Consider the following 17,131-nt stretch of genomic DNA (forward strand, 5'->3'; position numbering starts at 1 on the left):
AAGCTGTAGCAGTGTAATGGCATCATCTGCTCTCCAACTCATGGATACCAATGCAGCAAAAGAGGATCCTGGACTGGGGAAGAAAGGGGTCCTGAGGCTATGAACTCAGGCACATACCTAAAGATGGAGGGAGATCCACTCACCTCACAATGACTAGATCTGTGCTTGACGCTGGGCCCGGAGAACCTTGATAAACTTGTGCTGCAATGCTAAAACACATGAATTAATGACAATTAGCGTACACACGCATATTCCTATCAACCAGTAGGGTGATTCTTCTTCTTAGCATTCCTTATACTCCTTGTGCACTAAGCATACTAAATTCAGTCTTATAGGTCTACTTCCTGTGGTCTACAATCCTACATACAATAAGGCCACCTGCAAAAAGAAAATTCTGTAGATTCCTCTAAGAAGGTCACTTTGTTTTACAGGCTGGTGTATTTATTCTTTGAATACAAGCATCCAAAATTCTTGAGATGTAAAATTCCTGTTCCTTTCCACCAGCTGTCTCAGTGCCCAGGCTTCCTTCTTGGATTGCTCAAAACTTGCTATCCACATCTCCTGCAGGGAATTCCGGCCAGGGTTTGAAGATAAGAATGAGAAAGCCTCGGGTTTGGGGCAGCTCAGATGGTTAACCTGAGCACTCCACCTCTGAGGTAGCCATCCCTGGCGATGGAGAGAAATAGAAGGAAAGGATTATTTAGGGACTGATGCAGATATATAAAAAAAAAAAAAAAAAAAAAAAAAAAAAAAAAACTATTAAAGCATGTCAGTGAATTTGCCCTCCCACCATAGGCTCTAGCCATGTCCCTGTGGATGTCCGAGGGGAAGCTCTCCATGAGTTGCTTGGAGGAAGGGCAATAATGCTGACAAGAGCCAGAATCTCATATCAGATCTGGCTGCAAACAGGCAGCATCAGCTAAGCCAATCTGAAATTCTAAGGAAACAAGTTCTACTTTCATCATTATATGTTAATATAATTCATGTTAAATATGCACACATTTCATGAGATAATTTTAATGAGAAAAAGACAAGCTATGAATCTGACAAGGAAAGCAGACTGGTCTTCATAGTCTGCTTGACTGGAGAGTCACAAAAGCATGCGAAAGGAATCTCTGTATCTCATCCCTTTTATACCTTCCCGTGGTTTTATTCCAAATTTAAGGAGAGGACGACTGTCTAGATTTGCACTGGATTCATCTAGGACAGCTTGGCTAAATGTAATATAAATGCCTAATGGTTTGCACTCCCCATCACTTCAGTTCACCCTAACAGATTCTAATGCTTTCTTTGTATCCTTTCTACTAGCTGACTACTTAATGTACTGCTCATATTGTCACCTGTAAAAATAGGGCCTAATAGGTATAGGACAACTCTAGGGTATTATAGCCATTAGTCAGTTCCATTACTGGGCACAAAAAGGTTGTTTGTTTGTTTGTTTGTTTGTTCATTTGTTTGTTTGTTTTTCCATCTATGCTGATAATGGAGCCCATGAAGAGAAAAAAAAATGGTTCTTGGTACCTAAACCTAGAAACCTTAAAGAAATATGGTAATTAAAATGAGTATTCACTAACTCAGAGGTGCATGTGGTGTGAGTTTCTAACTTCATTTTGTAACAACTGTTACAAGTAATGCTGTGTTTCTACCAGCCCAATCCACAACTATCAGCCTCAGGAGACTGAACAGATCATGGTGGCTCTGAAATGGGCTCCTGGTACCACAGCTGACAACCTTACAAGTCTGGTGGGCCCTCATTGCTGGGCTTCCAGATAGCACAGCCATTTCCAGCTGGTCTCTATCAGTGTAACTTCCAACAGATTTAGACCTGGAGAAACAGGTCCAGTTCCTCTCGCTAATGAACAACCTGTCTTAAACATCAATATTTCAATGTTTAGTCACTAAATATGGCCAAAGAAAATGACACTTTTTTGCTAAAGGCTTGCATGCATCCACATATACACAGACCCAGAAAATCATAGAGTATTTAAATCAGGAGGGACCTTCAGGAATCATCTAGTCCAGTCCCCTGCTCCAAGCAGGTCTGATCAGATCTAATCAAGTGAATCTTAAAAGCCTCTAAGGGCAGAGATCCCACAGCCTCTCTGGGCAATATGTTCCAGTGTTTGGTAGCCTTCAGGGTGGTCTTCTAAAGCAAGTCAGGAAGTCAGGCTCCTCACTGTAGCCGAATAAAAACCTCCTCCCTGAACAATTCAAGCTTTTTGTTGAGATGACCACCAGCTCACCAGTCACTGTGCATGAGTGCCAGTACTGTAGCAGTACAAAGAACACATGCCCTGGCCATGTACTCACACCTTCTGCCAACACCTTTTGGCATGAGGTTGCACAACCCAATTACACTGTGATACCAGTGATTGTAGACTGGCCAGAAATCTGATAATCAAAATTCCTCTGGCAAATCTGAACCTATGGCCATTTTAAAGCCCCCACGAGACAGAAAGTCACAAGTACCTTTTCTTCCCTCCTGATGTTTTCCCACACTCTGTTACACACCATGCACTCAAATGTGTCAATGTAATTGTCCTGGGTGATATCTTGCACTCCCCATTTGCGCTCCTTCATCGCTGTAAGCAGCCTTGGATTGGAAATGTCACCTTTCAGTTTCCATTCCAGGAAGGCCTCATATTCTTGATCATTTTTGTCTAGTGTTTTGATATAGTGGGCCAGCTCCCTAGGGTGTGAAAAACTAGATACCAAGATTGCGCTCTTGTTGCTGGGAAGCCAGTCTACAATGCTGGGAGACCCAAAGTACACTGGTACCACTCCCAGCTTCAGCGGCCGCCAGAGCTTTTCAGTGATGTAATCTTCACAGATAGCATTTTCAAACGCAAGAATGAACTTGTATTGTGCCAGTATTTTAAAGAAGTTCCTGTCATCCATGGCAGCTGGATTTCTGAGATGATGGGGAAGGTCTCTGTTGTGCAGACATTCCCCATAAGAGTCGACTTCGATGTGGCACATCAGCTCACGCACGTAGCTGTCCCGGTCAGAAGGAGGGTTGCAGTCAGACTGCACGTACACGAGTGGTGCAAGCTGCTTCCTCAGGCTGTTCTTCATTTGCAGTGGGATCATGTGCCTCAAGGACTTGAGGACCTCCACACCCTCAAGGTACTGAGTGGTCAGCGGTAGGTGAGAATGACGGCTGAAGGTCGCGGTGTGGTTGAATAAGGTGATAGTTGGTTCGTGGAAGAGTTTGTAGTTGTTTTTTGGTGACTCTTCATGGAAAAGGGCCCAGTCATGGTGGTCTTTTCGAGGGAGTGGTAGGCTGTCTATACTGAAGTCAGTTCCTAGACAAAAGCAAATAGTGTTTAGTCTGGCCTTCCCCTGTCATGTCACCCAAGTGCAATATACAGAAATTCGATTTTAATTTAATATCAGCCCTCCAGCACTGCATTTATGACATTACAAGGCTGCGCAACAAAGAGAGTAATTCATGCAAAGACAAAGGAATGTGATGACAGATAGAAGCAAATTTGGCAGCAGAAGAATCTAGAGACGGGGGATCAGTAGTTAACATTAAAAATGTTTTACATTCAGGTCATGTTAGTTTAAAGGCCTCTCATTTCAAAGCCTCCCTATTTTGTATTTTACTGCACTGAAGGGAGACTAATAAGATGCTTAATAATCCCCTGGCTATGTAAATAAGGGAACAGATGGCATTTCCTCTGTCTATAATGAGAGGGAAATGGTCACTGCAGGGATGAATTTGATTCTAGTACCAAAACAACAAAAAAAGCTGCTAAAATATTGGATCAGTTAAGGAGAAAAATTGTAAGAATGACTTGAAGTCTTGGAAAGACATTTTATTATAGAAACTTTGGAAGCCAATCTATTTAGTTTATCAAAGTGAAAATTTAGAGATCACAGCTGCCTACCAGATACATAAAGGAAACAGCCTTTGGCAAAAGATGGCTCCTCAATCTAGTGGCAAAAGTAGAGAAAGAACTATGTCTAAATGCTGAAAGCAGACCACTGCAGCTGCTTGCACTTTTCTGGAAGGAGAGTGAGCCCCCCACGCAATTTAGGAAAACCATGGAGAAACCTAGAAACCTTTTAGCAAAGGCTGGTCTGTGCAAACCTGAATTCAAAATACCAAGTCATGAATCAGAACCTTTTTTCCCCTTCAGTAGTGCTGTACTACACTCAGATGTCTAGCCTTTTTTCAGATTAAATGCAAAGCTGACGAATCTGTGCCAAGACACCTCTTCATTCTCTTAGAACTATATTTGGTTTTGACTTGAGTACCAGCACTGAATATATGAAACTTTTAACCTGTTCTGTCAAGCATGTGAGGTTCATAAACAAACAAAAATAAATAAATAAAAGGAACAACTGGTTTTGAAAACAACACAAACCCCTTTTCTTTGAACAACTTATTCTACCATCTCCACCTTACTCATGATCTTTCATTCTATGTTCTACCCTTGATCTCAAACCACAGAGGGGAGGGAGGGGGGAAGGGGAATAGAGAAAGTTAGTAAAAGTAACAAAGAGCTTTCACCTAAAAACTAATATATAAAATTAAAAAAAAAAAAAAAAAGAAATGCCCAATGATCTCTGTAGCTGCATAAGCCTGCCAAGATGACTCCAAGGGTGACCTTGTAAAACCAATAGAAGATTTCACTACAGCAGTGAAGATGGATGATATCTGCCAGTTGTATAAAAACCTCTTATAAAGAATGATCCTTCAAAGAGCATCAGGTGTATTGTTTGTTTGTTTGCTTGTTAGTTTTTTAAGACCACTAAGAATTTGACATTCTGTTTTCCTCTGAAGTGTGGTCCCAAGTCCCAAACACTAAGAGGATGAGGTGCTGTGCCGCTCACTGAAAACAAACAAACAAACAAACAAAAGCTGTTTGCTTTCTTTGTTTTTGTTGTGTGGTAGCGATGAAATAAGGTGAAGAAGAATGAGAATGAATCAAATTCTTACGCAGTCTATCTGGTTTTGAAAACACCTTGTTTTAAGAGATGTCCAGAAGAGAAGCTGCAGTGTACATAGACAATAATGAAAGGCTGTGGATTGAAACCATAGCTGTTCAGCTTTGCCTCTTGCAAGAGTTACCTCAAAGAGGTAGCACAGCAGGGGAGAGAGAAGGTAAACGCAGAAAAGAATGACACAAGAAAAGGGGTGAGAGAGGGATTGAAGCATAATGTGTAAAACTTATTAAAGAAAGAAAGAATTAGGCACAGAGAAAATTAAAGAAAACAGCACAATAGATAAAAGCACACCAAATTGGCTGATTCTAATATAACACTTAATCAATCTCCATCCAGAAAGTAGACAAAAAGATTTTGAGCATTGAAGGGAAGATACCACCAGCATGTTGCCCACCCTGTGAGCTGAAGGAAATTAATGAGCTTATGAAGGGATAAGGAAAGCACAGCAAGACTGTAATTACAAGCAATTTCAACTTGCAAACTACTAATTAGAAAATCTCAGATGTGTGGCAAAGTGCAGGAACAAATGACAGATGCTCTCGGGAGAAGTTCTGTATCTTAGGAGACATCTTTCATTTGGGATTCATACTCCAAGGACTCAACTCTCTGGTGCAGAAAAGCAGAGCATCTCCCTCTACATCAGATCCAGCTCTTGCTGATGCAGTTTTCCTCAGAAGCAACAGCATCAGCAGCTCATGCTACAAGCAAAACTCTGTGGAGTATGTGATGTTGAAAAGGTAGATTTTGGAGACTAATTTGGAGACTACTCCAAAGGTAGAGACAAAATCGAGCAAGTGGGTGCCATGGCTCACTTCCAGAGGAGAGATGACCTATGTCAACCCCTACCTATGTCCTTTGTCTCTGCAGACTTTAGCATTGTGAGATCATTTATCATGGTTTAAAAACAAGTAACATTTTTGCATATGTTGACATTTGCCTTTATATGCAGTGCAAAGACAGCATCACTAGAAAAAGAAAAACTACAGGGAAGGTCTTTTGCCCAGTATAAATAACCCTTTGAAAATAAGTAATCATGTCCACAAACCTGTCAAAAATGAACAGTAGTAGTTCTTTTAATGCTGAAGCAGGCAAAGAGAATTGTTGCCAGAGACCAAAAGCACCAGACTTCACAACTTTCACGTGGTGCAAACCTAGCTTTTCTTGTGTTTAATTAGGTCAAGTTCTCATTCCCTCACTGTTATTCCTTTGCCTTCATGCTTGACCACTATATTAGCAACAGACAATGCTGACCTACTTGGCACTCTGAAAAGATTACTGATGAGAAGTTTTTAGTTTACTGTTAACAACCACATTAAAAGCCCTTATTTCCAGTTCACCTGTGTCTTGAACAAGTGAATGAAAATTCAGGACTCTGTTTTGTTTTGTTTTGTTTTCAGACAAAGGGGCTGAACCTACCAATCACAGAAATTTATTGTCTTTATTTTTCCAACTGAAGTTCTCTTTTCATCTTCAAAGCTATGGTGTGGGGGGAAGAAATTAACAAAATAAAGATGCCTCTTTTGTGTTTTGTTTTTACAGCACAAGTAGTGAGAAGTTTCTTAGGCAGCAGAGCCAGAGCAACTCAGCATGTTGCACTAGCTGCTGTTCCTTGAGCAGAATCAATGCACTTCTTTCAGTGCTTTCCATTTACAGGCTGCTAGCAATCTCTTGGCACATGCAGCAGGGCAGTTGCACAGTTACCAGTGAGGGCATTATCTTAAGACAAAAGTCTTGCACAAGTGTGACAAAGGCCTTGCAGGACCTCTGCTGGGGGTGATAAGCCAAAAGACTGGGGAAAAAAAAAATGTCCTTATCTCAGACTGTCTTTTCATGACTTGGCAGCTACAGGAAATTATTTTTTCTCCCATAAACAGGGAGCACATGTGACAGGAAAGCAGCATGAGGCAAGACAACAGTCATCCCACAGATGTGCATGGTCACTCCTCAGAGTCCTTTTGCAGAGGTCTCTGGGCCTGTGATGATAGATTCAGCATCAGGCAAAGTTTAACAAAGTGAGCTGTGTAAGCTTCCTGCTCCTGATTTCCACCTAGAATATTTAATCTCTAAAGGAAAAGAGCTGGACAGGAGGGAAAGTTTCTCCTTTAGAAAGAAACAGCTCCTTACCATAGAACAGAAAAGCTCTTGTCATCTGATTGTGCTGGTAGGTCTTGTTGATAGTAAAGAAGCAAACATCCTCTCCACATTGACCCAGTCTCCCTGTATCTCCAGTCAGGGGAGACCACCAGAGCAGGATGGGGTAATGGTTTGCATCAGACTCTGTCCTGAAGTTGCTGTCAAGTTCGTTCTTAAACTGGAGATCACGTCTCTCCTCAGGCTTCAGTGGACCACTGTGTAAACTGGAGACTACTGCCGCCTTATTCTCTGAATCGCTCAGTTCAGTGACAACCTTCAGGGGAAAAAGCATACATATCACAGAACATCACTGCCATTAGCCGGGACTTTTGCATGGTAATTTAGAGTTCAGACATCAAGGACTATGTAAGCCTCCATGAAGTTTCTGTCAATCAAGGAAGTGGATGCACTTCACTGATTGCAGCCATTGTCCAGGTGATTTATGTCAGAATAGGGAGTACTTCAATATGAATAGGTAAGGTGGAGGTAAAAACTAAATTTCTGTACTGAGATATGGCCATGTCAGACAAAATTTAAGATGACAAACTCTGCTTTCTCTCTGGAAAAAGCATAAAACAGAAGACAGCCCTCCAGTAGCAAGGTTTATTCTGGAAATGTGCTGTTAAAAAAAAAAAAAAAAAAAAAAAGCCATAAGGTCTTCATGTCTCTGTGTGGTCATCTGTGCCCACCCTGCTTGATTTTTAAACCAATGACTGGATATATCAGTCAGACAGGTCTTAAAGAAAACCTAAATACAACTTGTTGGCCAAGCACAAGAGAAAAATCCCACCTGTATGCAGAGATGTAAAAGACCTGACTGTGCAAACCATCGTGTACAGATCAGAAACCCTGAGAGGAACCTTACAAGATTTCCAACCATAGGAGAACCTCTAACAGGGCCTGCCATCAGTCATGAGACAGAAATCCTCAGAAAGTCAGGCTTCACTAGTTCAGGTGCCCGTGAAACCACCACCCTTTTCTACAGGTTGTACCTTTCATAAAAGTGTCCTGGGGCAGAGAAGTCTGCTGAGGGAGAGTTGGTGAAGAGACAGAAATGGTGCTGGTAGGTGGTGCTGTGGGATACACAGAAACCACCCTTAGCTTCTGTGGGGCGAAGACCTTCCTGCCGCCACGCAAACGGCTTTTTCTGTGTGCATCTCCACAGGCAGAGCCTAGTGCCACCCTAAGAACAGCTGCAAGAGCGATGGGGGAACTCATACCCACCAGACAGCTTTGGCTCACAGCATTTCCACTTTTTGGATGGCTCTGAAGGAGGATATTGGAAAGCAGGAGAGCGTTGTTTACATTAAGTTGGTTGAAAACATTTATCTTCCCTGATAGCATTACCACACACATTCATTTCACTGTTTGCTATGTCATTCACTCTTACTGTCTAGTAAAATACACTGATTGTAAGTAAACTAAATAGGCTCTGTGCAACACAGGACACTGGGACAGCACACACAGGAGGCTGTGCAAAGTGCAGCTGCACAGAAAAATACAGAAAACACTCCCACATTGGCAAGTGGACAAGATACTAGCTGGGGACAAGGATTATTTGTCTAGCAGTGTGGTGAGATGCAAATGCAGCAATATAACTCTGATAAGTCTATAGCTACTTCATGTCCAGGTTTCTCCAGGAACATACTCTTTTTCTGCTTCCAAAATTGGCCCTAGCAGAATTCAAGGAATCTGTGTACTTGTTCAGAATTTCTAGCAGCTTTCTCTGAACTCCTGGGAATTGATACATCCCATCTATACCCACAGCTCCCATGCTGCAGCAGTCCCAGCAGCCGGGCACCGAGTGTCACTGTGCAGTGAACTTGTCAGATGAAAATCCCAAATCTGAACCTGCTTAGCTGTGGAGGTGCAGTGCAGTCACAAAACCTGCCAGTAAAGCTCCTAAAGATTTGCTAGCATTGCTCCCACACTAGGGCAGCCATATCAAACTTTGGATGCCCAGCTTAGGGGCACAGAACCAAAAGTGACAACACCTGCCCCCACAAAGTCATTCCCATTCAGAGCAAGCAGCTGGCCTGGGAGAGCTTCAGAAATCCATATGCTGGATCCACTGGCTGTTACCTGAGGTACCAGTCTGAACAAGAGCCTCAGTTCAGAGCACAACTGGTATGGAGACATCCCTGGGGCAGATCATGCACTTCTCATGTCTGAAGTTTCTGTAAGTCCCACAGCTGCCAGCCACAGCTGATTCAATCTATGTAAAAGTTGTTTTCTTCTGATGAAAAGCTAGGCTGGACTGCACCTACTGTAAATTAATAGGCCTCCATGCTGATTTTCCTATCATTCCTTTTTTTTTTTATTATTGACCAGCTACTGGACTTCCTAATGCTAAGCACAGCCTTTGAGTCAGGACTGCTCAGGTTTTCCAGGTAAGACTGCCACATTTGCCTGGAATGGGTCCAGCCTTGCCTCCCAGCCTCATCAGGTCAAACTCATGGCCTTGAGGGGACTGGGAAACCAGCACAGGATAGAGGCAATGCAACATGGGGTGGTCTGGTACATGACCTGTGAGGAGCTCCTCCAGCAGCTGAGGAGCTGTGCACGAAAGCCATCCTCTGTGTAATGTCACTTACGGAGCTGCTACCACTACCCTAACAGAGTTGACAGACTTTCTTCAAATATTCCTCTCACAGCAATCTTGTACCAAACACATCTTTTGCCTTTTATGATCTCTCTCTCAATTTGCCAAATTTTGTGTCACATGCTGAGTACAACAACACGCATATCCCCTGCCCTTTTTCCCCAGTACCTGGAATGTCACCACGAGGAAAAAGGCAGCTGCAAAGCAGAAACAAGATGCCCACAGTTTCTTCCTCCTCGTCCTGATCATGCTGCACTGTTAGGCCCGTGGGGCACCCACGGACAGATAGAGCTAGGCATCAGGCAGGCCAGCTTGTTGAAAGTCTTCAGCCCTTGCCACAGTGCTGTCCCACTCCATCCTTACTCCTCTTCATGGTGACTGCTGCCAAAAAAAAAGGGTAAAACATCAACAAAGAGCGCTCCTTGACCTTGGTGATTAACTTGATGTCTACCTGTAGCTTTCTGCAGGTGCCAGAACAATGTTTTGAGACAGGCTAACCCTTAGCTAGACCAGAAAGCGGTCTGCACAAAATAGCACTCACGCACACACTGCCCAGCCTGGACTTGGGCTCCTTTCAAAGCAGGGCCACACATCAACTCTCCACATATCTCTCTCCAGGGCTAGAACAGTTTAGGTTTAACAAATTCCCCTTCTCTGGCAATCTATATCCATGCTGGTCTGCCTCTCAAACAACCTCGAATGACTCTTCCCCTTCCCTGACACACTTTTTTTTATTTCTCCCAGACCATTTTGCTGCATGATGGATGTTACTGAGTGAAAATCCCAGCACCTGACAACCAGAATAGGCACAAATTCCAGCTTCCGATTCAAAAAAAAAAAAAAAAAAAAAAAAAAAAAGAGGAAAAATAAGATAATTAAGATGAGAGAAAACCAGAACTTTAGTCTAGTTTTCTACAAAAAGGCATACGTGATTGCTTTCCCTCCATGTGTGTGTTCCTATCAGCTACCTCCCGCATCCCAGTCATGGAGCTCCAAAAATCTTTCAGAGGGATGGGTCCCACAGTTACTGCCTGCCCCCTCCCTCTGTGGAGGTAGCAGATAGAGTCCAAAGGCTGGTCCTGCTTCCACTGCAACATGAGTAAATCCCTTTGCATCAACCACCTGAGGAGCCTCTTCACCAAAGCCTCACATGAAACAGCACTGCTGAGTTCTGCTCTGCGTGGGACAGCTGCTTCTGAAGGCTTTGTCTGGGTACTACAGCCTGATGCTGACAGCTCAGTGCCTTTGAAACCAAGTTTCAAAGTCTTCTATCCACTGTACCTTCCTGCATTACAGCCAAAGTAGGGCATCAGGAGTGGAAGGGGCTGAACTCTGATTGCAAGCGTATTATTGAAAGTGTACTCAGCCACTCGGGGGGGCAGAACAGTGTATTTAACAGCATACATCTTACCCTATGCATGGAAAAGGAAGGCTCTGATAGCACACTGAATGCCCCCCTCACTCCCTGCCTGGGTAAAAATGCAGCAATCCTCCTGGGTTTCGGTATTCTTCCAGAGGGGGAACTGCACAGCACGGGTGTGCCCAGGGTCAGGCAGGGGGGTCACAGCTTCTCTCTTTCACCTGCAGTGCCCAAACCCGGTGCTCACACCCAGCGGGGGGCTGGTGGTGGCCCACGCTAGGCTCTGTCCTGCCCCAGCCTGGCCAGCAGAGCAGACCTCGCAGAGCCTTCCCACCTCGCTCCTGCCGAGCAGAGGGGCATAAGTAAGGACCTGGGGAGAGAGCAGGACAGCTCACCACATCCTGGTGTGCCGTGCAGCGGAGCAGCCCCCCGCACACCCTCCCAAACTTCCCACCGGGTGCCCCCGCCACCTCTGCTCCCAGCCCTGCCTCGCTGCCTTCCCCCCGCACCCAGCCGCTTTCCCTGTGCACCCCGCTTTCCCTGCCCGGCTCTCAGCCCGTCCTGTACCCCTCCCGGGGGGCTGCAGCCCCGTGTCTTCCCCCCCAGCTCCCTCGGGCTCCAGCATCCTCCGGCCCGGCGGGCTGCTTCCCTACTTACCCGCAAAAATCCATCCCGCCCGATGTGCCACCGGCCCCGTGCTCTTGGGTCTGTTTTGTTGTTGTTGTTTGATGATTATTTTGTGTGTGTTTGGGTTTTTTTGTTTGTTTGTTTGTTTGTTTTGCTATTTTTCACTTTCAGTTCGAGCATCCACTTGGGGAGGGGAGCGGGAGGCGGGCGCTGCGCGGGGCCCCGCGGAGGGGCGGCGCGGATCCGCGCCTTCCCCCTTCCTCCTTCCTTCCTCCTCCTCCTCCAAAGCTCCCCCAGCTCCCTGCGGCCACCCGGGGGGCTCGGGGAGGGCCTGGGGGGATCGGCTCCCCCCGGGGTCCCGAGGGCTCTGCAGAGGAAACGCGGCGGGCCGATGGCACCGGGCGCGCTGCCGCTCCCGGCTGCTCCTCCCGCCGAAATAAAAATAAAATAAAATGATAAAAAATAATTAAAAAGTCTATTCCCGACACTGATTTCTCTAACTGTTAGCCTAGCTGTGCTTCTTGCTGTTTTTTTTTTTTTTTTTTTTTTTCTGCTTGTTCTGTTTTGTTTCGTCTTTACAACAGTGCCATTATTTTATCCGGTGCTCTCTTCGAGAGGGCTTAGCTCCACTGCGCCAAGCCAGAGGGTTGTCAGAAAAAAAAAAAAAAAAAAAAATGCGTCATGGAAGTTGGGAAGCACTCAAGTGCCTGCTGGCCGGCCCTGTCTCACAGAGAGGGAACATATCCCTCGTCCCTCAGGCTCAGAGCTGAGGCAGGCACCCCGAGCACAAGAAGGGCTACGGCTGCGACGTGCTGCCAGCCTTGCAGGGCATTCCTGCCAGGAGCGAGTAGTGATCCAGATCAGCTCGGGGTTTCCAGAAGTTGAGGCCCTCTTTGTGCATTTTCTGGCATTTGCTGTTTGTAGGAAAAGATATTTCCCTTAAAATGTTGGTTGTGCTGGCTCAGGGCAGAGATGACGTTTATCCGTTTGATAGGTACACATAACCATACATGTCCATATTTATAACATGGATCTACACGGTAACACATTTGTTTTAATACCAAGGTGTCTGATACCTGCACGTATTTGTTCATAAGTATTTGTGAACAAGATGGATCTTTAAGGACACTTCCAACCCAAACCATTCTACTTACACACTACTCATACACAAACAGGCCAAAACACCATTATTTGATGCTTCAAACATTAAGGGAAAACAAATGCAAAACAACTCTTCCTCCATCTCCTCTCCCACAAGAGTAAAAGTGCCCAGCCCAGGAACAGGGGCTGAGGAGAGGGGCACAGCCTGGGTGTGAAGGGCAGCAGAGGTGCAGGAGGAGCACCAGGGGAGCAGAGGGTGGAAGCATCCCAGAGGTGGCAGAGGGAAAGCCTGATGTACCTCTGCTGACATGTCTGAGTGACATAGGTTATCCAAATGTCAAGATCACAGCTCATCTCCTTATTCCACTGTGAGTCAGGCCTGTAGACTTCCTGAAAGGCTCACAGAGCACCCAGCAGAAAACCCGCAACCCAAACAACAGTGCAAGTGATCTTTGCCATGCTGTCTTTGCCCCCTTTCCTCTCCCACCCTTTCCCTATAGCTGTGGCTGACTGCAGCCTGCTGCAGCAGGGCCCACCTCTTGCTGCTCTTACTGCTCCACAAAGCTCTGATCCCCCTGAGCTACTAGGCTCCTCTTAAGGAAAAAAAAAAAAAAAAGTAAAAAAAAAAAGTGTACTGTGGTGCTAGGACATGACAGATTCATTTATCCCTCGCTCCTCATTCAGAGTTTCATCACACCTCTTTTGTTTCTTCCCCAAAATCCTAGCTGCTGGGGTAACATTTGTAAGTAGAAGCTTCAGGTGGGGCTTAAATATGCCTTGCAAAGCATGGCTACAGATATTAGAACTGCAGCACAGATCTGCTCCACTGATCTGGGCCGGGAGGCATGTAGCAAGAAACTCCAACTATTATTTTGTAAAGCGGATCCATGCTAAGGCAGACTCTTGCTTTTGGAGGCCTGACGAATGGTTGCAGGGTGCCATGAGGCAGACAGTACTGAAGCTAGCATGCCACAAGCAGCCCATAAATCAAACTGAGCAGACGGAGATAGATCAGAAGCCTGTTACACTTAATGGAAGGATTTGCTTTGATCCCATTAGGTTTTGGTTTTGTCCCTCGTTTTAAAATTTAGTTATACTCAAGGCTTTCAAGCTCCCCCAGTCTGCAGACTCCTAAATTGCTCTTACGAGGGCAAAATTTCTTTGTAATGCATTTTAGCCTCCTGGCAACAGGCTTGCTTTTCCCAGTTACCACCCATCCAGTCCTCAGACACTGTCCATAGACCCCAACAATTCACAGATTCAAACTGAAAATAGAGAAGCTAGTCCTGAGGGCAGTGGGATGGCTGTCAGACACTGTCGATCCCATGCTATCAGCAAGATATTCTTGGACCAGCTCCATCCAGCGGCTGGTATCAGAAAAATCCAATTTCGTTTCTTGTCCTGATATGCCACTCTGAGGAAAGAAGCGTCTATTGCAGGATCTGGCCTGTTACCGACATTAACGAGCTGGGCCAGCACAAGCGAAGGCATGGGTGTTGGGGCAGGTCATCGTGGAGGAAGCACGACAAAAAAAAAAACAAATTGTTGCTCCAACAAGCAGAGCTAATAAACCAGACTTCCTAAAGATCTGTATCTTGAGTGTTTTCTGCCCATGGAGAGTCACTGCTCTCTGATGAAATCACAAGGCAGCCTGTCCCTCCACAGGTCAGCATGTCTTTCCCTTCAGCACGCTAACAAGGAAATCTGCTGCCTTTGATGTTTCTCTCTTTCATTCAGATCTATATTCGCAAGTTTTTAGAGGAGAAACATAGGTCAAGCTGAATGGTCTTATTAGACCACAAAGACTAACAAATCTCCAATTCTCATTCGTAGCAGCAGTTTTCAATGCAACGTTTAGGCTGAATGCTGCACTTCAATATTTAAAACTTTAGCAAACGTGGGAAAAGGGCAATTTACTTACAGTACCATGTAAAAAAAAAAACAGTAATATGATTAATGAGTTCCTGCTCTCCTCAGTAAGCAAATAAAACCTTTTTGCCTAAGGCTGTCTTTTAAAAAAGACTAGCAATGATAGAGCCTGGTTATCCTGTAAGTCTCATAACTCTTTAATTAGTCTGGTTACGTAACAGGCATACTGCTTTGTAGTTTTTCTGCCCTTTGTTTATACTGGCAATCTGGGATTTTCTTCATTTCAACCATTTTTATCATCTTGTGATCTTCCACCATGCAATAGGTCACCCAGCAACTTTGCTGCAGTGTGATCACTCTTGTAGCATTTTCTCTGATTTGTTTATATTTTCAGTATTCCTTATTTCTTTTTAGAAAAAGTAGTCTTGGCTCTTTTTTTTTTTTTTTTTTTTTTTTTTTAATAATAATGTTCTGCATTGTATAGCTTCTTTTCTTTCACCTAGGTACTGCTGAATATCTTCTCTGTTTCTGTGTATGTCTTTCTCCATTCCTGTTCTGTTTGATTCATATCTCTGTAATCTGAAGCAACCTTTCAATAGATTGCTGTGTTTTGTTTTGTTTTGTTTTGTTTTTATTTTTTCCCTCCACTGTGTTATTATTGCATTCTACGTTACTGTAGTACTCAGATGCAACAAACAAAGTCTGCACTCCAGTCACTGAATTAACAGACCAGCAGAAACAGATCATGTCCCCCTTCATGTATCATTAAAATAGATAAGGCAGGAAAAAGGCAGAGAGGAAAGGAAAGCAAAGCAAAGAGGTCAAGTGACTTCCTAAAAGAGACAAAGCTGCTCAGCGCCACAAAAAGAACCTGAGGGCCCAATCCTTCATTGTCCTGGATGCTGTGTTTTGTTTTTCAGCTCTGTCTTTATATTCCTTTCTTGTTGCTCTGACACCATTATTCTTTCTGTAAAATTTTTGTAAAAGAATGGACACACCTACAGCTCTTTTTAACTTGGGCACCTCAGACTTGGAGACTATAACCCTTTCATTTCCTACCATAATCATTTCCTACCATCCTGTTAGCACTGCTGAGGTGCAGATATGCACAGCCCTTGCTACAGTTGTGCTCAGCTGGTTTTTAACCCTCCCCTCTTTGAAGCATCTGAGCATGGCACGGATTGTAAACCTGTAATACTGGGTCTGCTGCTTTTCCTAAGGACTATCTCCCCCCAGCTGCTTTGTCCCACTGACCAACTTCACTTCAGAGGATCTCCTGACTTCCGTATTTTCACTCACTGGTTATGACTGGCTGTTTCAAGGCCTCCTTCCAACACCACCTTTTACACAGACCAGATTTCTCAACCTTGAACTGTCACAAGGCCAACTCAAAAATGATTCCCTTTTGTGAGTTTCCACAGTGGGGCGAGCATTGCTGCTAGAGGTGCATCTAAATGCCTTAGCATCAGCGATGCTATGAGAGAGGGTGTTAGGAGAATCTTATCAAGTAGAGATAGAGTGCTGACGGCATTAAACTAGGATCCTACTTAGTGTCTTTGCTAACTACGGTGCATTATGCAAAGTAACTAAAGCAAAAAGCCTTGGGCCCCTTACCAAGGTCAGTCTCCTAATAAGAGTGTGGGTCTGTCTTATGAAACTGGTAGAAACTGGTCCTGCGGATGGACAAGAGCCAAGGAGCAACTGAGTCTGCACACAGACAAGATGTCAACTAGTGGTGACAAGGAGGAGTCATCAATCTGCATTCCCATGACCCCCGACGACCACCCCCAGAATACACTGTGCAAGCGCAGATGGGAGGAGTTTATGGAGATGACTCCTTGGAACTAATTTTAATACAAAGCAGGGACAGGTTATGAACATGTATAGGTATATTGTGAAACTTCATGCATATGTAACTCTTTACTGCATATAACAAGTTGACACGTCAGGTGTGCACAACTTTGGTGGGATTACCTCCCTGTGCCGCCAAGCACGGAATAAACACACCCACTGTACAATCTTACTGATTGTGGAGTCTGTTTTCTGCAAGTCAACTAGGGACCTGCTACCTGCAGCTCTGTAACTTTTCACACCAGCTGCTGTAGCTGTGTTTTCCAGAGCCCCTGTGGCAGTTTTCCCGTGTGCTCCTGTGGGGTTATTCTGGACAAGTTGGTCTCACGCCTTGTACCTGCAAACCCCAATCATAAAATCGCAGAATCACAGAATCGTTAGGGTTGGAAGAGACCCCCAAGATCACCTGGCACAACCATCCCCCTACCACCCATGTCACCCACTGAACCCTGTCCCCAAGCACCACGTCCAGCCTCTCCTCGAGCACCCCCAGGGACGGTGACTCCACCACCTCCCTGGGCAACCCGTCCCAGTGCCTGACTGCTCTTTCTGAGCAGAAATGGCTCCTCACTGCCAACCTGAACCTCCCCTGGCACAACGTGAGGCCATTCCCTCCGGTCCTATCACTACTC

General features: G+C 44.8%; 1 protein-coding gene across 2 annotated transcripts; it reads right to left on the minus strand.

The window, feature by feature from the left end:
- Positions 1-419: 419 nt before the first annotated feature.
- On the minus strand, positions 420-11,922 carry FUT10 (fucosyltransferase 10). Of its 2 annotated transcripts, none has more exons than XM_084504423.1 (5): positions 11,709-11,922; positions 9,860-10,069; positions 7,081-7,363; positions 2,470-3,305; positions 420-666 (listed from the first exon to the last, which is right to left on the minus strand). In XM_084504423.1, exons 2-5 carry the CDS (start codon positions 9,938-9,940, stop codon positions 442-444), a joined length of 1,425 nt encoding a protein of 474 aa, XP_084360549.1. In that variant the 5' UTR covers positions 9,941-10,069; positions 11,709-11,922; the 3' UTR covers positions 420-441. The 2 variants fall into 2 exon arrangements, with proteins under 2 accessions (XP_084360549.1, XP_084360548.1); XM_084504422.1 differs by having other exon boundaries at positions 9,860-10,072.
- Positions 11,923-17,131: the final 5,209 nt, after the last annotated feature.

The sequence above is a fragment of the Aythya ferina genome, assembly GCF_964211825.1.
Source record: "Aythya ferina genome assembly, chromosome: Z".
Classification (NCBI taxonomy): domain Eukaryota; kingdom Metazoa; phylum Chordata; class Aves; order Anseriformes; family Anatidae; genus Aythya; species Aythya ferina.